Source organism: Aythya fuligula, chromosome 2 (genome assembly GCF_009819795.1).
Source record: "Aythya fuligula isolate bAytFul2 chromosome 2, bAytFul2.pri, whole genome shotgun sequence".
NCBI classification, from domain to species: domain Eukaryota; kingdom Metazoa; phylum Chordata; class Aves; order Anseriformes; family Anatidae; genus Aythya; species Aythya fuligula.
Genome location: NC_045560.1, coordinates 108,656,505 through 108,674,966, shown reverse-complemented (window position 1 = coordinate 108,674,966; position 18,462 = coordinate 108,656,505). Strand labels below are relative to the sequence as shown.

At 43.0% G+C, this 18,462-nt stretch overlaps 1 protein-coding gene across 1 annotated transcript; it reads left to right on the top strand.

Moving 5' to 3' along the window:
* Window positions 1-9,145: 9,145 nt before the first annotated feature.
* On the top strand, window positions 9,146-15,242 carry LOC116486483 (myosin regulatory light chain 2, smooth muscle minor isoform). The gene is made up of 4 exons (XM_032182758.1): window positions 9,146-9,237; window positions 13,232-13,429; window positions 13,593-13,754; window positions 14,737-15,242. Exons 2-4 carry the CDS (start codon window positions 13,246-13,248, stop codon window positions 14,907-14,909), a joined length of 519 nt encoding a protein of 172 aa, XP_032038649.1. The 5' UTR covers window positions 9,146-9,237; window positions 13,232-13,245; the 3' UTR covers window positions 14,910-15,242.
* The last annotated feature ends 3,220 nt before the right edge of the window (window positions 15,243-18,462 follow it).

The window sequence follows — 18,462 nt, the reverse complement described above, 5'->3', positions numbered from 1 at the left end:
AATCTTTCCTTTCTTCTGTCTCTGCTTTCCCTGTCACACAATTAAAAGGAGGTGTTTCCAAAGTACATTTGCAAACTGGTATTGAAAGCTTTCAAGTCACAATCATCTTCCTAATGCAGAGCTAATTCTTCTTCTGGAAGGGGTTTTTCTGCTACCTTGCTCAATAGAGCAGGTCTGCCCCCACTCAATGCCAATGTTTTACCCTTACTGGCCAAGGCAGCTGTTGCAATTATCTGCAACAACTGGAAGGCTGGGACCCTCCTTGCTTTGCATAGGTTTCTTTTGCTCAGCTAGAGCATTTTTGCCTTTCTGACAAAAAATGTCCTTGATTCTATTGTCCTCATGCACTTCTTTTGTGATTAGCATTAGCTGTGTCAAGTTCGAGAAGCTGGAGAGATACCAGCATTGTGATTTTTGTCTCTGAGTCCCAGAATTGTTCTGATGAATGTATTATAAAAACCTTTGTCTGAATATGCTCTTACTGTTTGATCTTTCTGTTGCTGGAAGTGAGCTGGCAATGGGGCAGAAAAGTCTCTTTTGCCCAAGTGCTTTCTGCTTTTGAACTGCTTATAATAACTGTTCCCCCAGCACTCGTATCCTGTGAATTAAAACAGGCTGGATGAGTAATTCCCTTCCAGAGAATGCACACAGAGGGCTGCATCTTTTGTCGGTAGGCATGCCCAGTGCACGGTCCTCAAATGCCTGCTCACATAACTGCAACACAATCTCTTCATCAGCAGAGATGCCCCTCTGCGTGGCCTGCTAGGCTGCTAACTCCAGCAGATACAATTCCTAATCTTTATATCTCCCCTAAGAAAAACAATGGAGGGGAGATAGGCTCTCGAATTATTATCTCAATATGCAGGCACTCTTTAGCTTAATTAGGAACACCCTTACAGATAAAAGCATAATCTTTGTAGGAATAATTAGAACAGTGACAGGGACCCACAGCACTCGAGGTTATTAGATAAAGTTAGAAGAACGTGGAGTCTGGTTTTGTTCAGATGATCCACTGCTTTATACAGCTGATGCCAGCCCCTGGGCTGAATGTGCGCAGCAGGAAATATAGGGTGTATCTTTGTTTGCTATTTATAGCCGCATGGAAAATCAGAGAGGAAGCGTTTTTCCACTCAATGTGTTTTATTTTCTGTGAGATGGTCCAAACTGGAGCCCATCTGTTGGCCATTCATCACCTACTACCACTCCTTTGAAGCTCAGCCACAGTTACTGTATTTGCTTTCGCAAAAATAAAAGATTTCTTTTATTTAGACGTCACTTCAGCTCTGGCCAAAGGCCAAAGAAAATTAAAGCTAGCCACATGGAGAGATCAAACTGAATAGTTCAAGGCTATTTCCATCTTCTGTGGGTTTAGGAATTAAAGTTTGGGGTTGCTTAACTTGCAGAGGCTGCACTTCTTGAAAGTTTCAGTTTCTGATGGGATTTTGCAAAAGATCTTTGCAGTTAATCCACACCAGGGGAAAAGCAGCAATATTTTGGGACTAGAAGCATAATATCCTTAAAGATTTTTGTCATTTTTTTCTTGTATTTATCTATGTTTCATGAAGAAGCAATTTTCATCAAGCCTGACAGAGGCACCTTGGAATTCATTTATTTACCATTATCTCTGCAGGTCTCAAAGTGTCGTTAAAATAAAATACACAATGCATATTTTTTCAGCTAATATCAAATTTCTCTGATTTTGTGTATGGAAAAATGTTAATTTATTAAGCACACCACAGCATTTTACATTTTCCACCAAAAAAAAAAAAAAAAAAAAGAAAAAAAGAAAAAAACTCTGCCTAAAATCCCGTGTTTGAGGTTTCTCCGTATAGGGATGTGTGCTATGATCACAGGCAGGCAGCTGGATCCTCAGCCACAGGCTGCAAGCTCTGGTTATGTCCAAGAATAGCCCTGCAAAAGATATTAGTGGCTTCCCAATTCAGGGCGGACTTTCCGCTACCCTCCTGCATCTGCTTAAAATTTCACTCTTCTGTAATTGTCCTCCGGGGACCGGTATGGTGGCTGCCAGGGGAAACGCAGGGGAAATGTTCCCTCCCCTAATGCTTATGGGGACTTGCAGCTGTGTGATGACTGCTGGAGGGTTCCTAGCAGCTGATGATCAGTCCCAGAAACGCCTGGTGGAGCAATTCATTTTTTTGCTGCTGGGTTGTTAATAAAGAGGGGAGCGTGTCTGCGTGCTAGCACGGCTGAAGTGAGCAGCCTCTGGTCTCCTGAACCCACTACCTGTCCTAGCAAGGCAGCATCTCTCCAGTCCAGCCCAGGAGCAGTGGGAAAACCAGCCTGTTTGATCTTCAGCAAGGGAGCAGAGCTCCTTGTTCCTCCTTGTAGCTGCTCCATGCTGTGCGGTGAGGGCTGGGCAAGCAGAGTCTGGTGGGAAGAGCTGGGCAAGGCTTCAAAACTTCCAAAGGGGAAAATAGGAACTTGGCCTGTGTTATTCCTCAAAATGGTTACAGGGGGACGAAAAGGGGGAAAAAAAGGGATTTCATTACATCTGTCAGATACCCCTAGGAAGCCTTTTTTGGGGGGGAACACAGTCATGGAACATCATAGAACATCAGCTGTTCTGCAATAGCAGAGCATCATCAAACAGCCCAGGTCAGCAGGGAGCTCAGAAAACCATCAGGTCCAACCTTTTGTGCACAAGGGAACCCAGCTGAGATCATCTAGGAGCCTGCCCAAACACTTCTTGAAAACCTCCAGTAACAGGGACTCCACCACCTCCCTGCAGAAGTTGTTCCAGTGACTAATCTCACTGTAAAAATATATATATTTTTTTTCTTATATCAAGACAAAACCTCATGTGCAACTTGTAGCCCTTGTCACTTATCCTGTGTGACTCCTTATGAAGAGAGAGTCCCCATCCTCTTTGTAGCCACCCTTTAAGTATCAGAGTGCTGTGGTGAGGTCCCCCTTAGTCCTCTCTTCTCCAGGGTGGAAAGACCTAACTCCTTCAAGGTTTCCTCACAGCCCTTTGATAATCTTTACGGACCACCTTGGGACCCTCTTCAATCTGTCTGTGCCTTTTTGAATAGTGGGGGCCAGAACTGGACACAGCACTCCACGTGCAGCCTGACAAGCACTGAGTAGAGTGGGACGAACACATTTCTATCAGCTACTAAAGCCCCTAGGGATGCAGCCCCAGATCTGATTTGCCTTAATTGCTGCAGAAATGTGCTGCTGACTCACGTTCAGAGATATGAAGCACATATCTCTGTGTCTCAGTGCTAACTTTTCACATTTTAGTTTCCACAGTCACTGCAAAACAATTTTTTCGATTCCACCCACCATTTGCAACCAGCTCCCATTCTCCACTATCACCCCGGAGCCGTGGCACACTGTGTCAGGTTACGGTTTGGGGTGGGGTGTTTGGAAAAGGATCGTGCTTTCCCTTATCCCCACCTTCAGCTGGAGTAGTCAGGTCACGTTACAGGTGCCATTTCACCTTATCATTTGGCTTCTGGGCTCGGGGCCGCATTCATGCATAAAATGGCCAGAGACTTAATACTTCGTGTTGTGAGGTGAGATTTCCTTTGGAAAGGCACAAAAGCTGGCTCTCTCAACAAGGGCTTCTGAGATGTTCTCTTAGCTCATCAGTGGAAAAATTGTATTTCCTTCAATACCTGGCTACAGGAAGCCCAGTGTCCTGGACACAGGCAGAACATCCAGATAATGCTCAGTGGGATAGACTTACACAGAGGAAAAATTAAAAATATTTGGGTTTAAATGCATTTAAGTCTTCTATCAGTTTTTCACTGAGTCTCCCAGGAATATTTGTTACCTAACCTGGACACTGAATTGACAGAAGCCTAGCTCTCTGGCACACCTAACATGAGAAGCCTGTTCTCTCTGACCAGGGCTTTTTCAGTGAGTGCAGTGGCTGTGAAGGCACTGCCAGCTTAAGCAGCAAGAAGCCATGGTGGATCCCGTGTGAACAGTCTGTGTTACTTTTCTGGAGCTACACAAGGGAGAGAAGCAGATATTCCTAACCCTAACACCAACATTCACGTGTTCTTTTGGGATATTGAGGTAGACTTGAACTAGCAAGCATGGCTACAGAACGAAGGTGAACCTAGAGCTTTGTGAAGCAGGGTTTAGTTTGTGGTGTTCGTTTGCTCGTTTTTTTCATTGTGGTTTGTTCATTTGCTCAGTGCTGTCCATGTGTTCATTTCATCAGTGCTTGCTGAAAAAGGTTCATAAACTACGACTTCTCTGTTGGCTTTCAGGTTTGAATGAAACTCACCCCAGATCTCAATTTTTCCAGCTCTTGGCTTACTCTAGACCATCTGTTTTCATATACCTTCCAAGCACTTGGATGTTTTATTCAACCCAGATTTATTCAAAATTTCCTTCTGGCTTGTTCTAAATTCAATCCAGGCTCACAGGAAGATTTGCAAACCTTGTTCATGTTGTAGGTTAGCTCTGGTGCATCACGCTCCTGCAAGTGCCCCTGCTGAAAACAATTAGTCTCATTTTTCTAAACAAGTAGAAAATGTATTTACCATAGATGTTGTTAATTGCTGTGATGTTGCTGCTGTTACTGCACTTGTCACTTTGATTGCAGTACCATAAAACAGAATGCTTTCCATCCCAGGAAAATAAATAAATAAATACTGAGCTGTCCATAAAGTGAACGGGCATTGATTCATCCAGGCTGTACCGAAACCAGAGAAACTGCTCAATGTTTCGTCACAGGTGAAAACGTGATGTCTCATTTCACATAGCGTTAATAGCTATGAAAACAAAGCTCTTGGAGAAGTTTCTGATGTATTTAAGGCTTGGAGACCTCCTTAAGTTTCTTACTAAGACGTAATTAATAGCACAGAAGCAGAGCAAAGAGGCCCTGCTGTAGTAAAGCAGGATTCCCACTGTGTAAAACATCCAGCAGTTTCTACTGGTAGGGAAGATGCCTGTCCCAGAAGGGTCTTCATTGAAGAACCCAGAAGCATCCCAAGGGTCACCTCCAGGAGCCCACTGCCCACGTAAGGTCTCTTCCACTTTCTTTCCTGAGAAAGAGAATCACAAGAGCATGTAGCCCAACATCAATTTAATTTGACAACATCCCTTGCCGTGTGCCACACAGCACGCCCAGCCTGTCTCCGGGCTTTCTAACCAAATTACGAGCTCCCCTTGCTGGCTGCAGCCGGTATCGGCCGCAAGGGCTCCGCAAGGCGGGCAAGAGCCCTGCTGGGAGGACCTGCTGCTCCCCATCGGCTGGGCTGCGATGATGCTTTTAGACTTAGACGACACAAACATGCCTGATGCTGAGCCTGAGCCACATCTCAGGGTCTGAATTCTAAGTCACAGTGAGCCTGCAGCTTGAAAGCAGGCAAGCACTGAGCTCCTCAGCAGGGTTCTTGCACGATGGTGAGAAGGAGACTGCCAGGAGCAGGTCCTCCAAGCCCAGGTAGTTGGTGTGCACCGTGCTTGGTACACACCAAGTTGTCACAGAGCAGAATGGGCCTAGAGGATAGAAGGACTGGTATTCCTTTTACTTCCAGGTACCTGCAGTTCCCAGTACGTGGCTTGACTCCTTAGGTTCAACACTAGAACCAGGTTTTGTCCCCAGACAGGACAAATCTCATTGACGTAATGCAAAAGACAAAAGGAGAAAGAGCTGCATTTGAAAGATTAAAAAGAAACAAACACTTAGTCAAACTAAAAATGTTCCCGTAATATTGATCATGGCTGGAAAAATACTAATCACATAGTCTCTGGAGAGAACAAGAAAGATAAATATAGGAGCTGGTGTCATGCAGTGTACCATAAACAAGCATTGCTGTATTATTATCCGTTATTTTGTAGTTATTTCTGTTCAGCAGCACCAGAGGACTAACTCACTGCATAGACACAGCTGTTCAGCATGGACAGCCCACTGAAATGCTCTTTTTTAACACGTCAGACACTTTGGCCATTTCTCTTTCTTTTCTGCACTATTGTTCATGGCCTCATGTTGTCTAAGAACAGTGGCTCGGGTTCAGTAGCGCTTTTTGTTTGGTCTGTTCTCAAGTACATTGACGTCATCTTGCATTTTCAAAATGTTTCTTCACTTCAGCTGTGGAACAGTAGCTGGGATGTCCCAGCAGGACAAGAGCAGGACATTTAATTGAGTTGTGCAAGAAATAAGCAGACAACAAGGATAAAGCAATTCGGCTTGCACAAAGCAAACAGCAGTGCCTGAGACTTCTCTTTATTTATTACAATCTGCTGAAACTTGTAGCAGGTTGGAGCATATGCCTTCTTTCCCGACTGTCAGTATTGGTGACATAATGTTGGTGGAACAATAGTCCTGCTTCCTTGATTTATTTTCCTTGTGTGTACCAATAGTCCTACAATACTGCTGTTTACATAACTGAATACTGTAAAAGAATGTGTTCGCCTGACCTATGTTGCAAAAGTATTAAGCTATTTTTTTTTTGAGTTGACTAATTTGGGAATTGTTTTGTTTCTAGACAAACAAAGAGGAATGCATTTGAAAAGCATTAGATGAGTTGGTAAATGCTTAGAGCAGGTAAATCATCTGCTTCAGGAGGGTGCTCAGATTCTCTTCCTTTGAATGCCCTGAATCCCTCTGAATTATTTTTATTTTTATGAAACATGAGCTTCATTAAAGTATGTTTCTCCCAGTAAAGTCCTCAACACATGGATAAAGAGATGTGACATTCTGTCCCTTTTGTTTCACATGGCCAGGATTTTGCTGGCTGCAAACTAATTTTGATAAATTTATGGAATTCATTTTAGAATGTCATTGCCAGGTTGGTATGCAGTATGATCATTTCCATGGAGGGGAACTGTATTGCCTGTACGTGGAATATACCAATTTATACGGAAAGCAAGGCGTAATTCAGTGTGAGAAGTTCCCAGAGCGTATATAAAGCAACAGTGGAGATCCTTGTAACAGTGGAGCATGAAAAGACAAGGCAGATGCAAAACACAATATCAGTGAACAAGCAAGTCTAGGAAGCCAGACCCTTCCCCCCAAAAAAACCACCACAGGACCTCCCAAGCACTGCCCACTACCCAAGAGAGGCACTCACCCAGCTGCCCCATTAATAGTATACCTACTGCAGTGAAGCTATTCACTTACACAGAGGTGACACTAACCCAGAAGGAATAGCTTAAGTGTAGAGTATATTCAAGACTAAGTTTACAAGCAGCCTGGAAAACTCTCCATTAGGGGCATCTGGCCTCTGACAAAGTAGTAGGCATGTCACTTTTAGGTAGATTTTAAAGTTATTGAGAAGTGTCCAAAGTCCAGAAGCTCGTAGGACTTTTGGAAGTGTGCAAGTTTCTAAATCCCACTGAAGGTAGACTCCGAAACTTATTGAGAGACTTTGTACATTCCTGGCTGCATCTTTAGCCTTCACGCATTGCTGGTTGTCTAATCCACCTGTGCTTCAGTTTCATCATCTGTAAGGTGGAACCTGTGATGCTTTTATACAGTCTGAAGAAGCTGAATGAGAGCTAATGAGAAAAATGTTACAAACAAATCATGTATTTGTTTATAATTGGTTAATTAGTGTTTGTGGAAACAGTATTGCTCTTCATGAGTCAATAGTACTGTCATCTGTATTTCTTATAGATGCCTGGGATCTAGTGAATCTCTAAATTCCACCCTAATTTCCAAAATAGCAGATTACACACATTTCCCCATTAAAAGGATTCAGAAAAAAAAAAAAAAAAAGTCTTCTGAAAGGTCAGTGGGCAGTGACATAAGCCTGGCCCTGGTGATTTCAACTATAGGCTAAAGTCCTCTGTGGCTAGTCTATTACATATTGCTCATTATGTTAATATTTAATATGAGTACTACATTGTATAAGTACTACTCATATCCACTTTAGACACAGAAACAGGTATGAAGACTTGTTCTGATAGACTTTCCTACACATTCATTATACATATTTTAGCCTTTGATTGTTCATTTATACTTACATTTTTCATTGTTCGTTAGTTATCTAGGTAAGGTAAAGCATTATTTTAGAAAAAGTCACAAAAATGCATATAGGTCATTGAGTTAACATAGTATCATTTTTTGAATGAAAAAATATAAATAGTGGTTATGAAATATTATTTATTTCATTGTTGGATAAAAATACAGTCTCTAACACAGGCAAAGGTTCCCATTATTAAATTATATGTTAATTTTCCTGATGATGCCAGCAGGAGAAGTATCTGGCTCTTGAAACATAAAAAATGAAGATTAAAAAAAAATGTAGTTGAGACTATTACGTAGATAAGGCAATCAGCAAGTGTAAAAAGCAATCTTCCAGACACATCAGCTCCTCTGGTTGTTATAACAGAACACTTCCCAAGAAGGCGGGGCAGTACCATAAAAATATAGATATGTGCTTATATTCCTGGTAGGATATTTACTCCCGGTAGGTGTAGGGTCAGTTGCCAGCTGTACCACAACACCCCATTACCCTGAATATCCAGAATATTTCTTTTTTTCTGTCAGGAAATGGCAACAGTTGAGCTTTGCGATGCTTCTGAGTCAATTTCAGCTCTAATTAAGGTAATTCTGTGGCAGCCGTGACGTAACGGGGGATGGAAACAAAAGGGCTGAGAAATTATTGGAGATACCACGGGAGGGACTGGGGTGGCTCAGTGAGATGAATTAAGACCATAAACTGCGTGTTTCAGTGTTTGCACGTGAAGCAGCCACGAGCGCCCCCACGCCCCCCGAGGTTGTCCTGGGCGCCGGGCGAGGCCCCGGCCGCCACTTTCCTCCGGGGAGGGGGCGTTGGGCGCGGTGGGGGGCGGGGCTCCGCGGGGCTGGGGGGCGGGGCCTGGCGGGACGACGGGCAGGAAACTCCCGCCGTTGCCTTATAAGGGCAGGCGCTGCCTGGAATGCGGAGAGCGCGCCGGGATGTACCAACAGTGAGATAAGGGGGGAGGAGCGGGCTGAGAAAGGGCGCGTGGCCCTCACAGAACCACTGATAAGGGCAAGAAGAGGCCGAGAGGAGGGTCAAACCCGGTCGCCGCCATAGTGCCGTCAGCTGGGCTCGGGTCGCGGCGTGTGCCGTCAGGAGCGATGAGCCGCGTGCCCTTCCCCCCCCGGGTTTTCTTCAGGAATGGTCTCGCCCACGCTTCCTTTCCCGTGCGCTGGTTGGGCGGCGGCCGCGCGCTGCCCGGAAGTGCCGCCGCTGCTGCTGTAGCCGTTGGTGCCGTTGGTCCCTCTCCGTGTCCGTGTCGCCGCCGGAGCTCCGCCGACGCCCGGTCAGTGGCGGGGGGGTAGGGCCGGGGCCGCTTCGTTGGAAGGCTCTGCAGGGGGGGCTGGGTGAGCTGGGCCGGTGGGCTGGGGCCAGCTGTGTGAGGTTCCACAAGGCCAAGTGCCGGGTCCTGCACCTGGGGCGCAATAACCCCAAGCAGAGCTACAGGCTGGGAGAGGAATGGTTGGAGAGCTGCCAGGCAGAGAAGGACCTGGGAGTGATGGTGGATAGTCAGCTGAATATGAGCCAGCAGTGTGCTCAGGTGGCCAAGAAGGCCAACGGCATCCTGGCTTGTATCAGAAACAGTGTGACCAGCAGGGCTAGGGAGGTGATCGTCCCCCTGTACTCAGCTCTGGTGAGGCCGCACCTCGAGTACTGTGTTCAGTTTTGGGCCCCTCGCTACAAGAAGGACATCGAGGTGCTTGAGCGGGTGCAGAGAAGGGCGACGAAGCTGGTGAGGGGCCTGGAGAACAAGTCCTACGAGGAGCGGCTGAGGGAGCTGGGCTTGTTCAGCCTGGAGAAGAGGAGGCTCAGGGGCGACCTTATCGCTCTCTATCGGTACCTCAAGGGAGGCTGTAGCGAGGTGGGGGTTGGCCTGTTCTCCCACGTGCCTGGTGACAGGACGAGGGGGAATGGGCTAAAGTTGCGCCAGGGGAGTTTTAGGTTGGATCTTAGGAAGAACTTCTTTACTGAAAGGGTTGTGAGGCATTGGAACAGGCTGCCCAGGGAAGTGGTGGAGTCACCATCCCTGGAGGTCTTTAAAAGACATTTAGATGTAGAGCTTAGTGATATGGTTTAGAGGAGGACTTGTTAGTGTTAGGTCAGAGGTTGGACTTGATGATCTTGAGGTCTCTTCCAACCTGGATGGTTCTGTGATTCTGTGTGTGTGGAGAGGTGGCTGTTATGTGTCAACGTAATGGCAGCAGCGTTAGATCCAGCCCAGGGTTCTGTGGGGAGGCGTTGTGGGACTTGAGGTGTACTATGAGCCTTACAGGAGGAGTTCCTGCACGGTTTCTGAAATAAGGCCCCAGCCTTTCTGTGAGTCATAATGTTAGGTGGAAACCCAGCCTCTCTGTCAGGATTTGGGCCATCCAATGTGAAGTGTTTCCATTTGCTTATCTACTGATACTCTTCTATGTTCACCCTGCACTTCATGCATTCAATTCCAGTGCCATGACTTCTGTAACAAAATGGTCTCTCTGGTGGATATCTCAGATGAAATCCTTTTTTCTCCAAAATCAGTGAGTCCTGTATTTGACTCAAGTGAAGCTAGTTCTTGCTCATTGCTGCATGCACCAGGATAACTTATGTATAAACACTTGGATCTTCTATCCATCACAAATTGGTCTCTTTGGCTGGATGGATTGATGTCCTTGTGTGTTTTTTTTCTGAGGATGTTCCAATTTATCACTCTCCTTCTAATGGAGTTTTCCAGGGTGCAACCTACCTCAGGCTTACTTGCACCAGCTTGTGCTGAAAGGCAGTACAGTCTAGTTAAATGCTCCTGTCTCTCTCCATGCTGATGCTCAAGAGGTCTGAGTGCAGGAGTTGTGCCTTCTGTGCTCTGTATGGCTGCTTCCCAAAGCTGGTTTAGAGAAACATTAGAAAGCAGCCATGCAAGTACAGATACTGTTCCGTTGGCATTTTTTTTGTCTCTTGTAGTGTGATACTCTGATGTGGCAATCTCTTGAACAGAGTTAAAAACAAATGGTTCTCTTCCCACCATGCGTAGCTGCAGTGAGTAGCAGTCTGCTTCTGTTACCTTCTCAGTTAGGACTGAATTGTACATTAGGGAATTGGAGGTAGCAGCTCCCTGGCCTTCTGGGAGCACTGTCCTGTGCTGCATCCAAAGGAAACTTGTTTTGGTTTACTTTGAATAGCCAATATCCTTCAAGCTATGAACTACCTCAGTGAACAATTCTTAGTGGGTACGATTTGGCCGTATTTTGAGCAGTGGAACTTTTAACCAGCAATTCAGAGTTGAACAGGTTTCTACTGAGGTAAGAAGAAGACCGAAGTCACGCGCAGCTCCTGACTGCAGCCTGAAAGCCAACTCCTGTTTTGTCGGCTGCCTTCATGGGTTTCTGGGCGTCAGGAGTTCAGGTTTGTTTGCTGAAGTGTTGTTGGAGGCCAGAGGTTTCAGATAGCTTGTGGTCAGTGAATGTAACGATGAGAACTTCAGCGTTGCCGAATGATGCACAGTTGCATTTCGGGGGCTATTTTTAGTTCAGGGCATAATGGTTGGTTTTATACGTCAGGCGAACGTTGTATATGAACGTAAGCTATAAAAGCGTGGAATTAGCAGGGGAGATCAGTAACGCTGCTTGTAGACGGGAGGAGAAGGACAGAACTATGGAATATCCTTTCATGATCCAGATGCTTGGTACAGCGTGCCACGTATCTGACACAAAGCAAGGTAAAATGCGTTTCCTCTAATTAAAAACAAAAGAAGAAAGGTAACTGCTTTTTGCCTGTGTATTCAGTTGATCATCTATGGGAGCAACTCTGCCTTTTCCTTTTTTTTTAAAGGAGGAATCCAAGTTGGTGACTTCAGTCTTGATGTTCAGGAGCCTAACAAAATAGAGTAACTTGTGAACAAACTGTTGAGAAGCCATTAGACCTGTGACTCTAATTAGAATTGCATTGGTGATGAGATCATTGAACAAAACTAAGTTAGAAAATTAATACTTGGAGCTGCCAATTAATACTGTCAATTTCAGCATGTTGGCATTCTTGTGACAAGTGAAGCTTGAAGTCCTCCTCTTTCAGGGCGCTTACTGCATGTGCTTAATGTAAAACCCAAAACCAAGGATAGAAGGAATCTGGGTTGGGTAACACTTGGTTGGGCATAAAAAAGGATTAGAGCAGTGTGGATTACATGTATTTGCATTAAATAAAACTAATGCCTAGATGTGTACTACAACAGTGTCCTAGAAACAGTGGTAAACAAGTCCTGCCTTATGCTGAGGTCTTTGTGTTTGCATGTCAGCGCACCAGATTTTCATATTTGTTGAATGTTAAGTCTGTCTTCTCAGCTAAACACAAGCCACTAACTTGAAAGTCTCACTTATACCCAGATTGTATTAATGTTTCCACGGGAACTACCACTTGTTAGCTTCTTTGGCAGCTCAAGGGAAACAATGCAATTCATATACATGTGCTATGTAAAGAGCCTATGACAATAGCAGTTCTATGATCTGAAGATCGTTTCTTTCAAGTTATCAACTTCTAAGAATACTTATGTGACTTTAATTCACTTGCAAAATAAACGGAGTATGCTGGCATTTGCATATGTATTCTGTTAATAGTTCAGCTGTGTAAGAGAGTAGCAATGCAGTGCTTTTGGCCCAAGAGTCAGTTTCCACTTTCCAACACACAATCCCCTAGTTGGCTTTGAAAGAACTCCAGTAGGGGCTGGCTTGGCCAATCTCTCCATTTCCCAGCACCCCAGCCCAGCACTGTTCAAAAACCTTCAGAAAAACATGAGGATCCTGTCAGGGTCAGCTCCTTGAACAGCAGCTACTTCAGCATTGTTATTCAGAGTCTAAAATACATATTTTTTTCTCCCAGATGTTATCAAGCAGTAAGCTAAAGTTTATTTAACAGCTAAATACTGTACAGGTTGGCAGATGATAACCTTCTACATGCCAGGTCACCAGTGCTTCCTGATCTGCTAAACAGGTTGTCTTTGGTTTTCGGATGAGGCAGTTGGGGTTCTGAATCAGAAATACAAGCACTGAGCGAGCTTCACTTCAGGAGCTGTGATTTGTTTTGTTTTTATAATGTAGCATGCTGTTGACCTTCAGCACTCTCTCTCTCTGAATCATGCAGGAGATTATGCTTAGTAGTCAGTTAAGTCTGCATAAAAGAAAACAAAGTAACTCTGTATGTTGTGTTTGACTACAACATGAAATTTGATAATTTTGTATCCATCTCTCCCCTTAAGTACTTGCAATTTGGTTTAATAAGTCTAAATTTTGGATATGTTTCTGTTTTCCTAGAGCCAACAGCCAACATGTCTAGCAAAAGGGCAAAGACGAAGACCACCAAGAAGCGCCCTCAGCGCGCCACTTCCAATGTATTTGCCATGTTTGATCAGTCGCAGATACAGGAATTCAAGGAGGCCTTCAACATGATCGATCAGAACAGAGATGGCTTCATCGACAAGGAGGACCTGCATGACATGCTTGCCTCCCTTGGTAATGTGCCTTCTCTCTTTAAGGTTGTCAAGCAAATTTATTGTAAGCTATCCCAAATGCACTATTTTAATTATAAGTGTCTCACTTTGTATTGCACTATTCAGGTGACTTTTGTTGGGTTTAGTTTGAAAGCTCAAACAAAGCTGAATGTTTTTCTTTGTAGGAAAGAATCCAACAGACGAATACCTAGATGCCATGATGAACGAGGCCCCAGGACCCATAAACTTCACGATGTTCCTCACAATGTTTGGTGAGAAGTTAAATGGAACCGATCCGGAAGATGTAATCAGGAATGCTTTTGCTTGCTTTGACGAAGAAGCAACAGGTATGTGGGTAAAATAACAGTGTATGTGTATTGCTCTTACTTGGTTTTGTAACCATAAATACTTCTATTCATGGAAGTAGTGATGAATGTTAACTCTGAGAATTCTGATTTCTGGAAGGTAAAAATCATGCTGTATTTCCTCAGCAGCTGAAAATAGCGTTGCTTTTTTTTTAACAATGAAAAACGGAATCCCAAACTTCTAGCTCTTCATTTATTTTTTCAAGGCAGGAAAAGAGAACAAGATACTGACTGGGAGCCATGGCCTTATTTTTTGTTTTCTAACTTTAAATTCAGTGTCGGGGCAACATATGTAAGGGGAATCCTCCTTGTTTACAAAGCTGGTGTGCTTTTTTGAAGAACCTTTTTTGTTAGCAACTTGTTCAGCTGCACTTATAGGAGAAGAAAATCTATACAAGAAAAAGCTAGTAATTAGATTGCTGATAGAAGAAAGGAATTTCAGGTTATTTAAGGCTGTTTAATAAAACAATGGTAAAAATGTGTTCTTTCCAATGAGTCTGGTAAATGTGAGTTTTGCCAATGATTTAAGATGAATTCTGAGTCTTTAAAATATTTTGAACTTCCCAGTGCTTAACACAGATGTTGACCAATGATAAAGTTCCATTTTAAGTGATTGTTTTCATTAGGAATGTTTAAGAAAAATGGATCCCTTTTGTATAAAATACATAGTTGTTAAAAGGCTCTCAGTGCTACTGGGAGTTCAGTCCTATTAAGACGACAGCACATGGACACTGACAAACTTCTTACAAAGGCAGGTCATGCAGTGACCTTTACTTGAAGTAGTGAGACCATGCAAATTAACTAAGAAGCTTGACTTGATTGATTGCTTGTAATTATTTGTATGTTATGGTAATAGGCTTTTTCATGTGCTGAAAAAGATTAGCTCTTTTATTAAAGAATTAAAATTATTATCCAGCAGTTAGCAGATAAATGTAAAAGGTTTTTTCTTGTCCGCTTACTGTAGGGTTTATTCAAGAGGACTACCTGCGAGAGCTGCTGACAACAATGGGAGACAGGTTCACAGATGAGGAGGTAGATGAGCTCTACAGGGAGGCACCGATCGACAAGAAGGGGAATTTCAACTACATCGAGTTCACGCGCATCCTTAAACATGGAGCAAAAGACAAGGATGACTGAGCAAATCTTTGGATACCTGCAGATTAATGTCTACTTCACACTTATGTTTATTTTTGAGGGTTTTTGAGGGTAGAAGTTGTTGCATGCATTTAGCTTTACAGCTTTTGCCTTTCTTTACGTATTTATCTATTCCAGGCCATTTAGGCACATCTGCACCTGTGTAATCAGACTGGAAGTGGGGAACATATTGAGGAAAAGCATATGGGGACAAAGATCAGTGGACTTTGAAGTCCATGGAAATAATCTCAATATTTCTGGTTTAGCTGGATTTTTACACTTTTTTGTAACAAATGCCATTTTGAAATAAAGTTTGCTATATAGATTAAAATCTCATTCTTTTGTGGAGAGGGGAATTTCTATTATGCATTTACGAATGCGGGTCTTAACTGTATTTTATTTGCAGTTGCAAATCAAGCTCAAACTCATTCTCATAATGTATTGTTCTCTGTTGCATAGTTACGAAATGCTTCTAGCAGTATATGCTGGTGTCTTTAAAAATGAAGCTGCATAAATCTGCTACATCAGTTTTCCAAGTGGAATATGACTGGTGTAAGTACTTAGCCCAAGAAATCTTTAGGGAAGACTTAGAATTGCCTAATTGCCAGCAGGGAGCATTTATGATTCTTGCCTAGTTTTTATTTCCTCTTTCTGTTGACAGTTTTTCAGCAATATTTTTATATCAATGTTTATGTTCCCAAGTTTGCATTCCTGTTTTTACTACTGGCAATAAGTGGGAATTAGGCATATTTTTTCCTTCTGTTGGAGGAAGCTCATGCAAAGGCATCTATGGGGTAAAAGCGTCTGTGCTGGCGGTGATTAATAGCAATACTTGTCCAGAAAACCTCCATAAATTTTGTTCTGCAGCTAATAGCATTTGCATGGGAGAATGACAGCAAGAAAGTTGGGAGAATTAACATGGTAAGCCCTGTGTGTGGTAAAACCACTCTCACTACTTCAATGATCATATGTTTTATTAATCTACCTGATATTAATGAAGTAGCTTTTGCACAAACAAAATCCGTTCACACAAAAACAGCTGTGTTGATGCTGTTCTCCTGAATACCAAGAGAAGAGAAAGTTCCTACTCAGTTCTCAGACTGACTACATCCTTCCATGTGTCTCCTGCTCCTAGCTCCTACAAGCTAAAAAAGTAAAGGGAAATCCATCTTGCCTACGTATTTGTCTGTTCAAGCGATGACCTCTTAACCAGAAACCATTCCCTGAGCTATTTCACATGAGACCCAAAAGGATAGGAATCTTACTTTAGCTAAAGGGTGTGAGAAGATTGGGCCAGCATGAAATGCCCCAGGATGCAAATACTCTACAAAAAAGTAGTGTTTGTCTAACTTCCTGTGTAGAGTCATGGAAGGCTTGGTTTCTTAATCTTGCCTGTGTTCACATGTTCTGTCTTTAGCTTCATAAATCAGTTGATTTTACACACAGTAAGCATCCTTTGTTCATTCCTTGGTGGTTTCTTCTACTTCTGGGCTTAATTAAAATTGGTTTTCAACCATTACTTTCCTATTTTTGTTTTGTCTCAATTTTTCTTCCTTTTTTTTTTTTCCCTCCTACCCAGACTGTGTTCTTCACAGTAGTACTTCAGACTGCCACACCTCTTCCTATTCTCAAAAGATTGCTTTTAAACTCTCTATGCTCTTGAGTATGGTTACTAGGGTAGTCTTTCCCTGGAATACCTGCAGATGACTCTGAGAAGGCAGGTCATGTCAAAATCTTTACCTACAACACCCTTGTCACAGAACTGTTGATATCTAGGACACATGAAATCGGTGAAGTGTCGCTATGTACCATTAAGTTGAGGAGCAATTCCACTCTACTTCTTTGCTGTTCTCGTAGCATTTTTGCAATTCAGTATTGTGTGTGGATATGCAAGCAGCCTGCACTAAGGATAAACATTAAGTCTTTTTTTCTTTGAACAACTAAATGGACTAAGACTGGGAGGTTAAGCTTTTATTCTCTTACAAACACTGGGCCTCTGAACTATTCTCTTCCTGATTAGTAAATCTTCTCAATAAATTTTAGGTGCTGGTATGTTACACTGAATAATTAGCAGATAAACCATCTGTTTTTTCCATGTTGGAAATAAGTTTAGAATTAGTGATTATTAAATTGAATATCATGCTAAAGATAAAGAGAATCTGGTATCCTTGAGAGGAAGATTATTTCCAAATCTTCTGTGCTGCTGCCCTTAATTTTTCAAGAGCCAGCTGAAATGGGGAACATAGCAGTTTTGTTTCTTGTTGCTGTGTGTGGACATTATGCTGTTGGCCACTTTTGCTGATTAGGGGATGGTCATGGAGAACTGTATGAAGTGTAAAGATACCTATAAAGGAAGATATGTTACTGAGGAAGAATTTCCAAGTATGTTCAAGTGCAAATAATGCTGATCTTCCATGTGGCCAGGTCTCCCTGTTATCCGTATTGTAATATAGAAGACTAGTCCACTTGACCGTGGGCATGTTGTTTTATCCTTATTTATCCTTAACCACTGGATTTATCCTTAAGGATTTATCCTTAACCACTGGAAGGTCAATAACAAGCCCTGCCAAGAGACCATATAAGAGCATCAGATGCATTTTGCAGCTAGGAATGTTCAGACAGCTGAGGTTGCGTGCTGAGGGCTGGAGGGATGTGTCATCAATAATCCACTTCCAAAAATAAAAATAACTTTGGTCTTTGAAACAGTTTAAGATCCTGATGACTTAATCTTAGCATTTTGCAGTCAAATTTTTGGAATCAATCTGTTCTCCCTTGGGGTTCATGTATAATGGGTCTTCAAACTGTGCTAGAGTAGGCTTATGATGAAAGACTATTTTCACAGGCTGATGCACACATTTAATAGCCTTAAATCTGCAGTGATATATAACACCCTGCAAAGCGCCATTGAAAAGGAGTGATTTATCCTATGTGACCCATTTACCCTCTTCTAAGGCTACATCCACAAGGGTCAAACTCAAGCCAAAGCCTGACTGCAGCTGCATGAGAAAAATCCAGAGAGGAATCTGTCTGCGTGAAGTGCTGCCAGTGTATATTTGCCCCCCTTTTTTTTTTATTTTTCCCCTCTGTTGCTGGTGATGCTCGTCATACGCAGCATTTTGACTGTTCAGGATGTGCTTGTTTCTGTTCTTTTAATCTGCACCTAAGCAAGTAAAACATTCTCACGCAGTGATCCCCTAACAAGCGTTTCACAAAATGGAGTCAGCCAAATACACTTAGCATAGCAACTAACTGCTGTCACAGAGGTGGTGTCCATAGACGTGGAAGTAAGGATCTGTTTCGCTACTGAGCTGAGAACTATCTTTAGATTGCATACTTGTTTCTAAGATCACCAGCGTATGTTAGGGAATGAAATGGGCCCCATCCTGGAACAGGACATCAGGGCCTTAGTATCCTGCCCATAGTATTTGTTCTGAAAGATGGAAAATATCTTGAATCTTGTCAAATGTTTCTCATGTCCATGGCTTTTTCTTGTTGGCAATAATGCTAATATATTATCTGATACGTTCCTGGGGAGTTTCAACTAGCAACGAGTAGC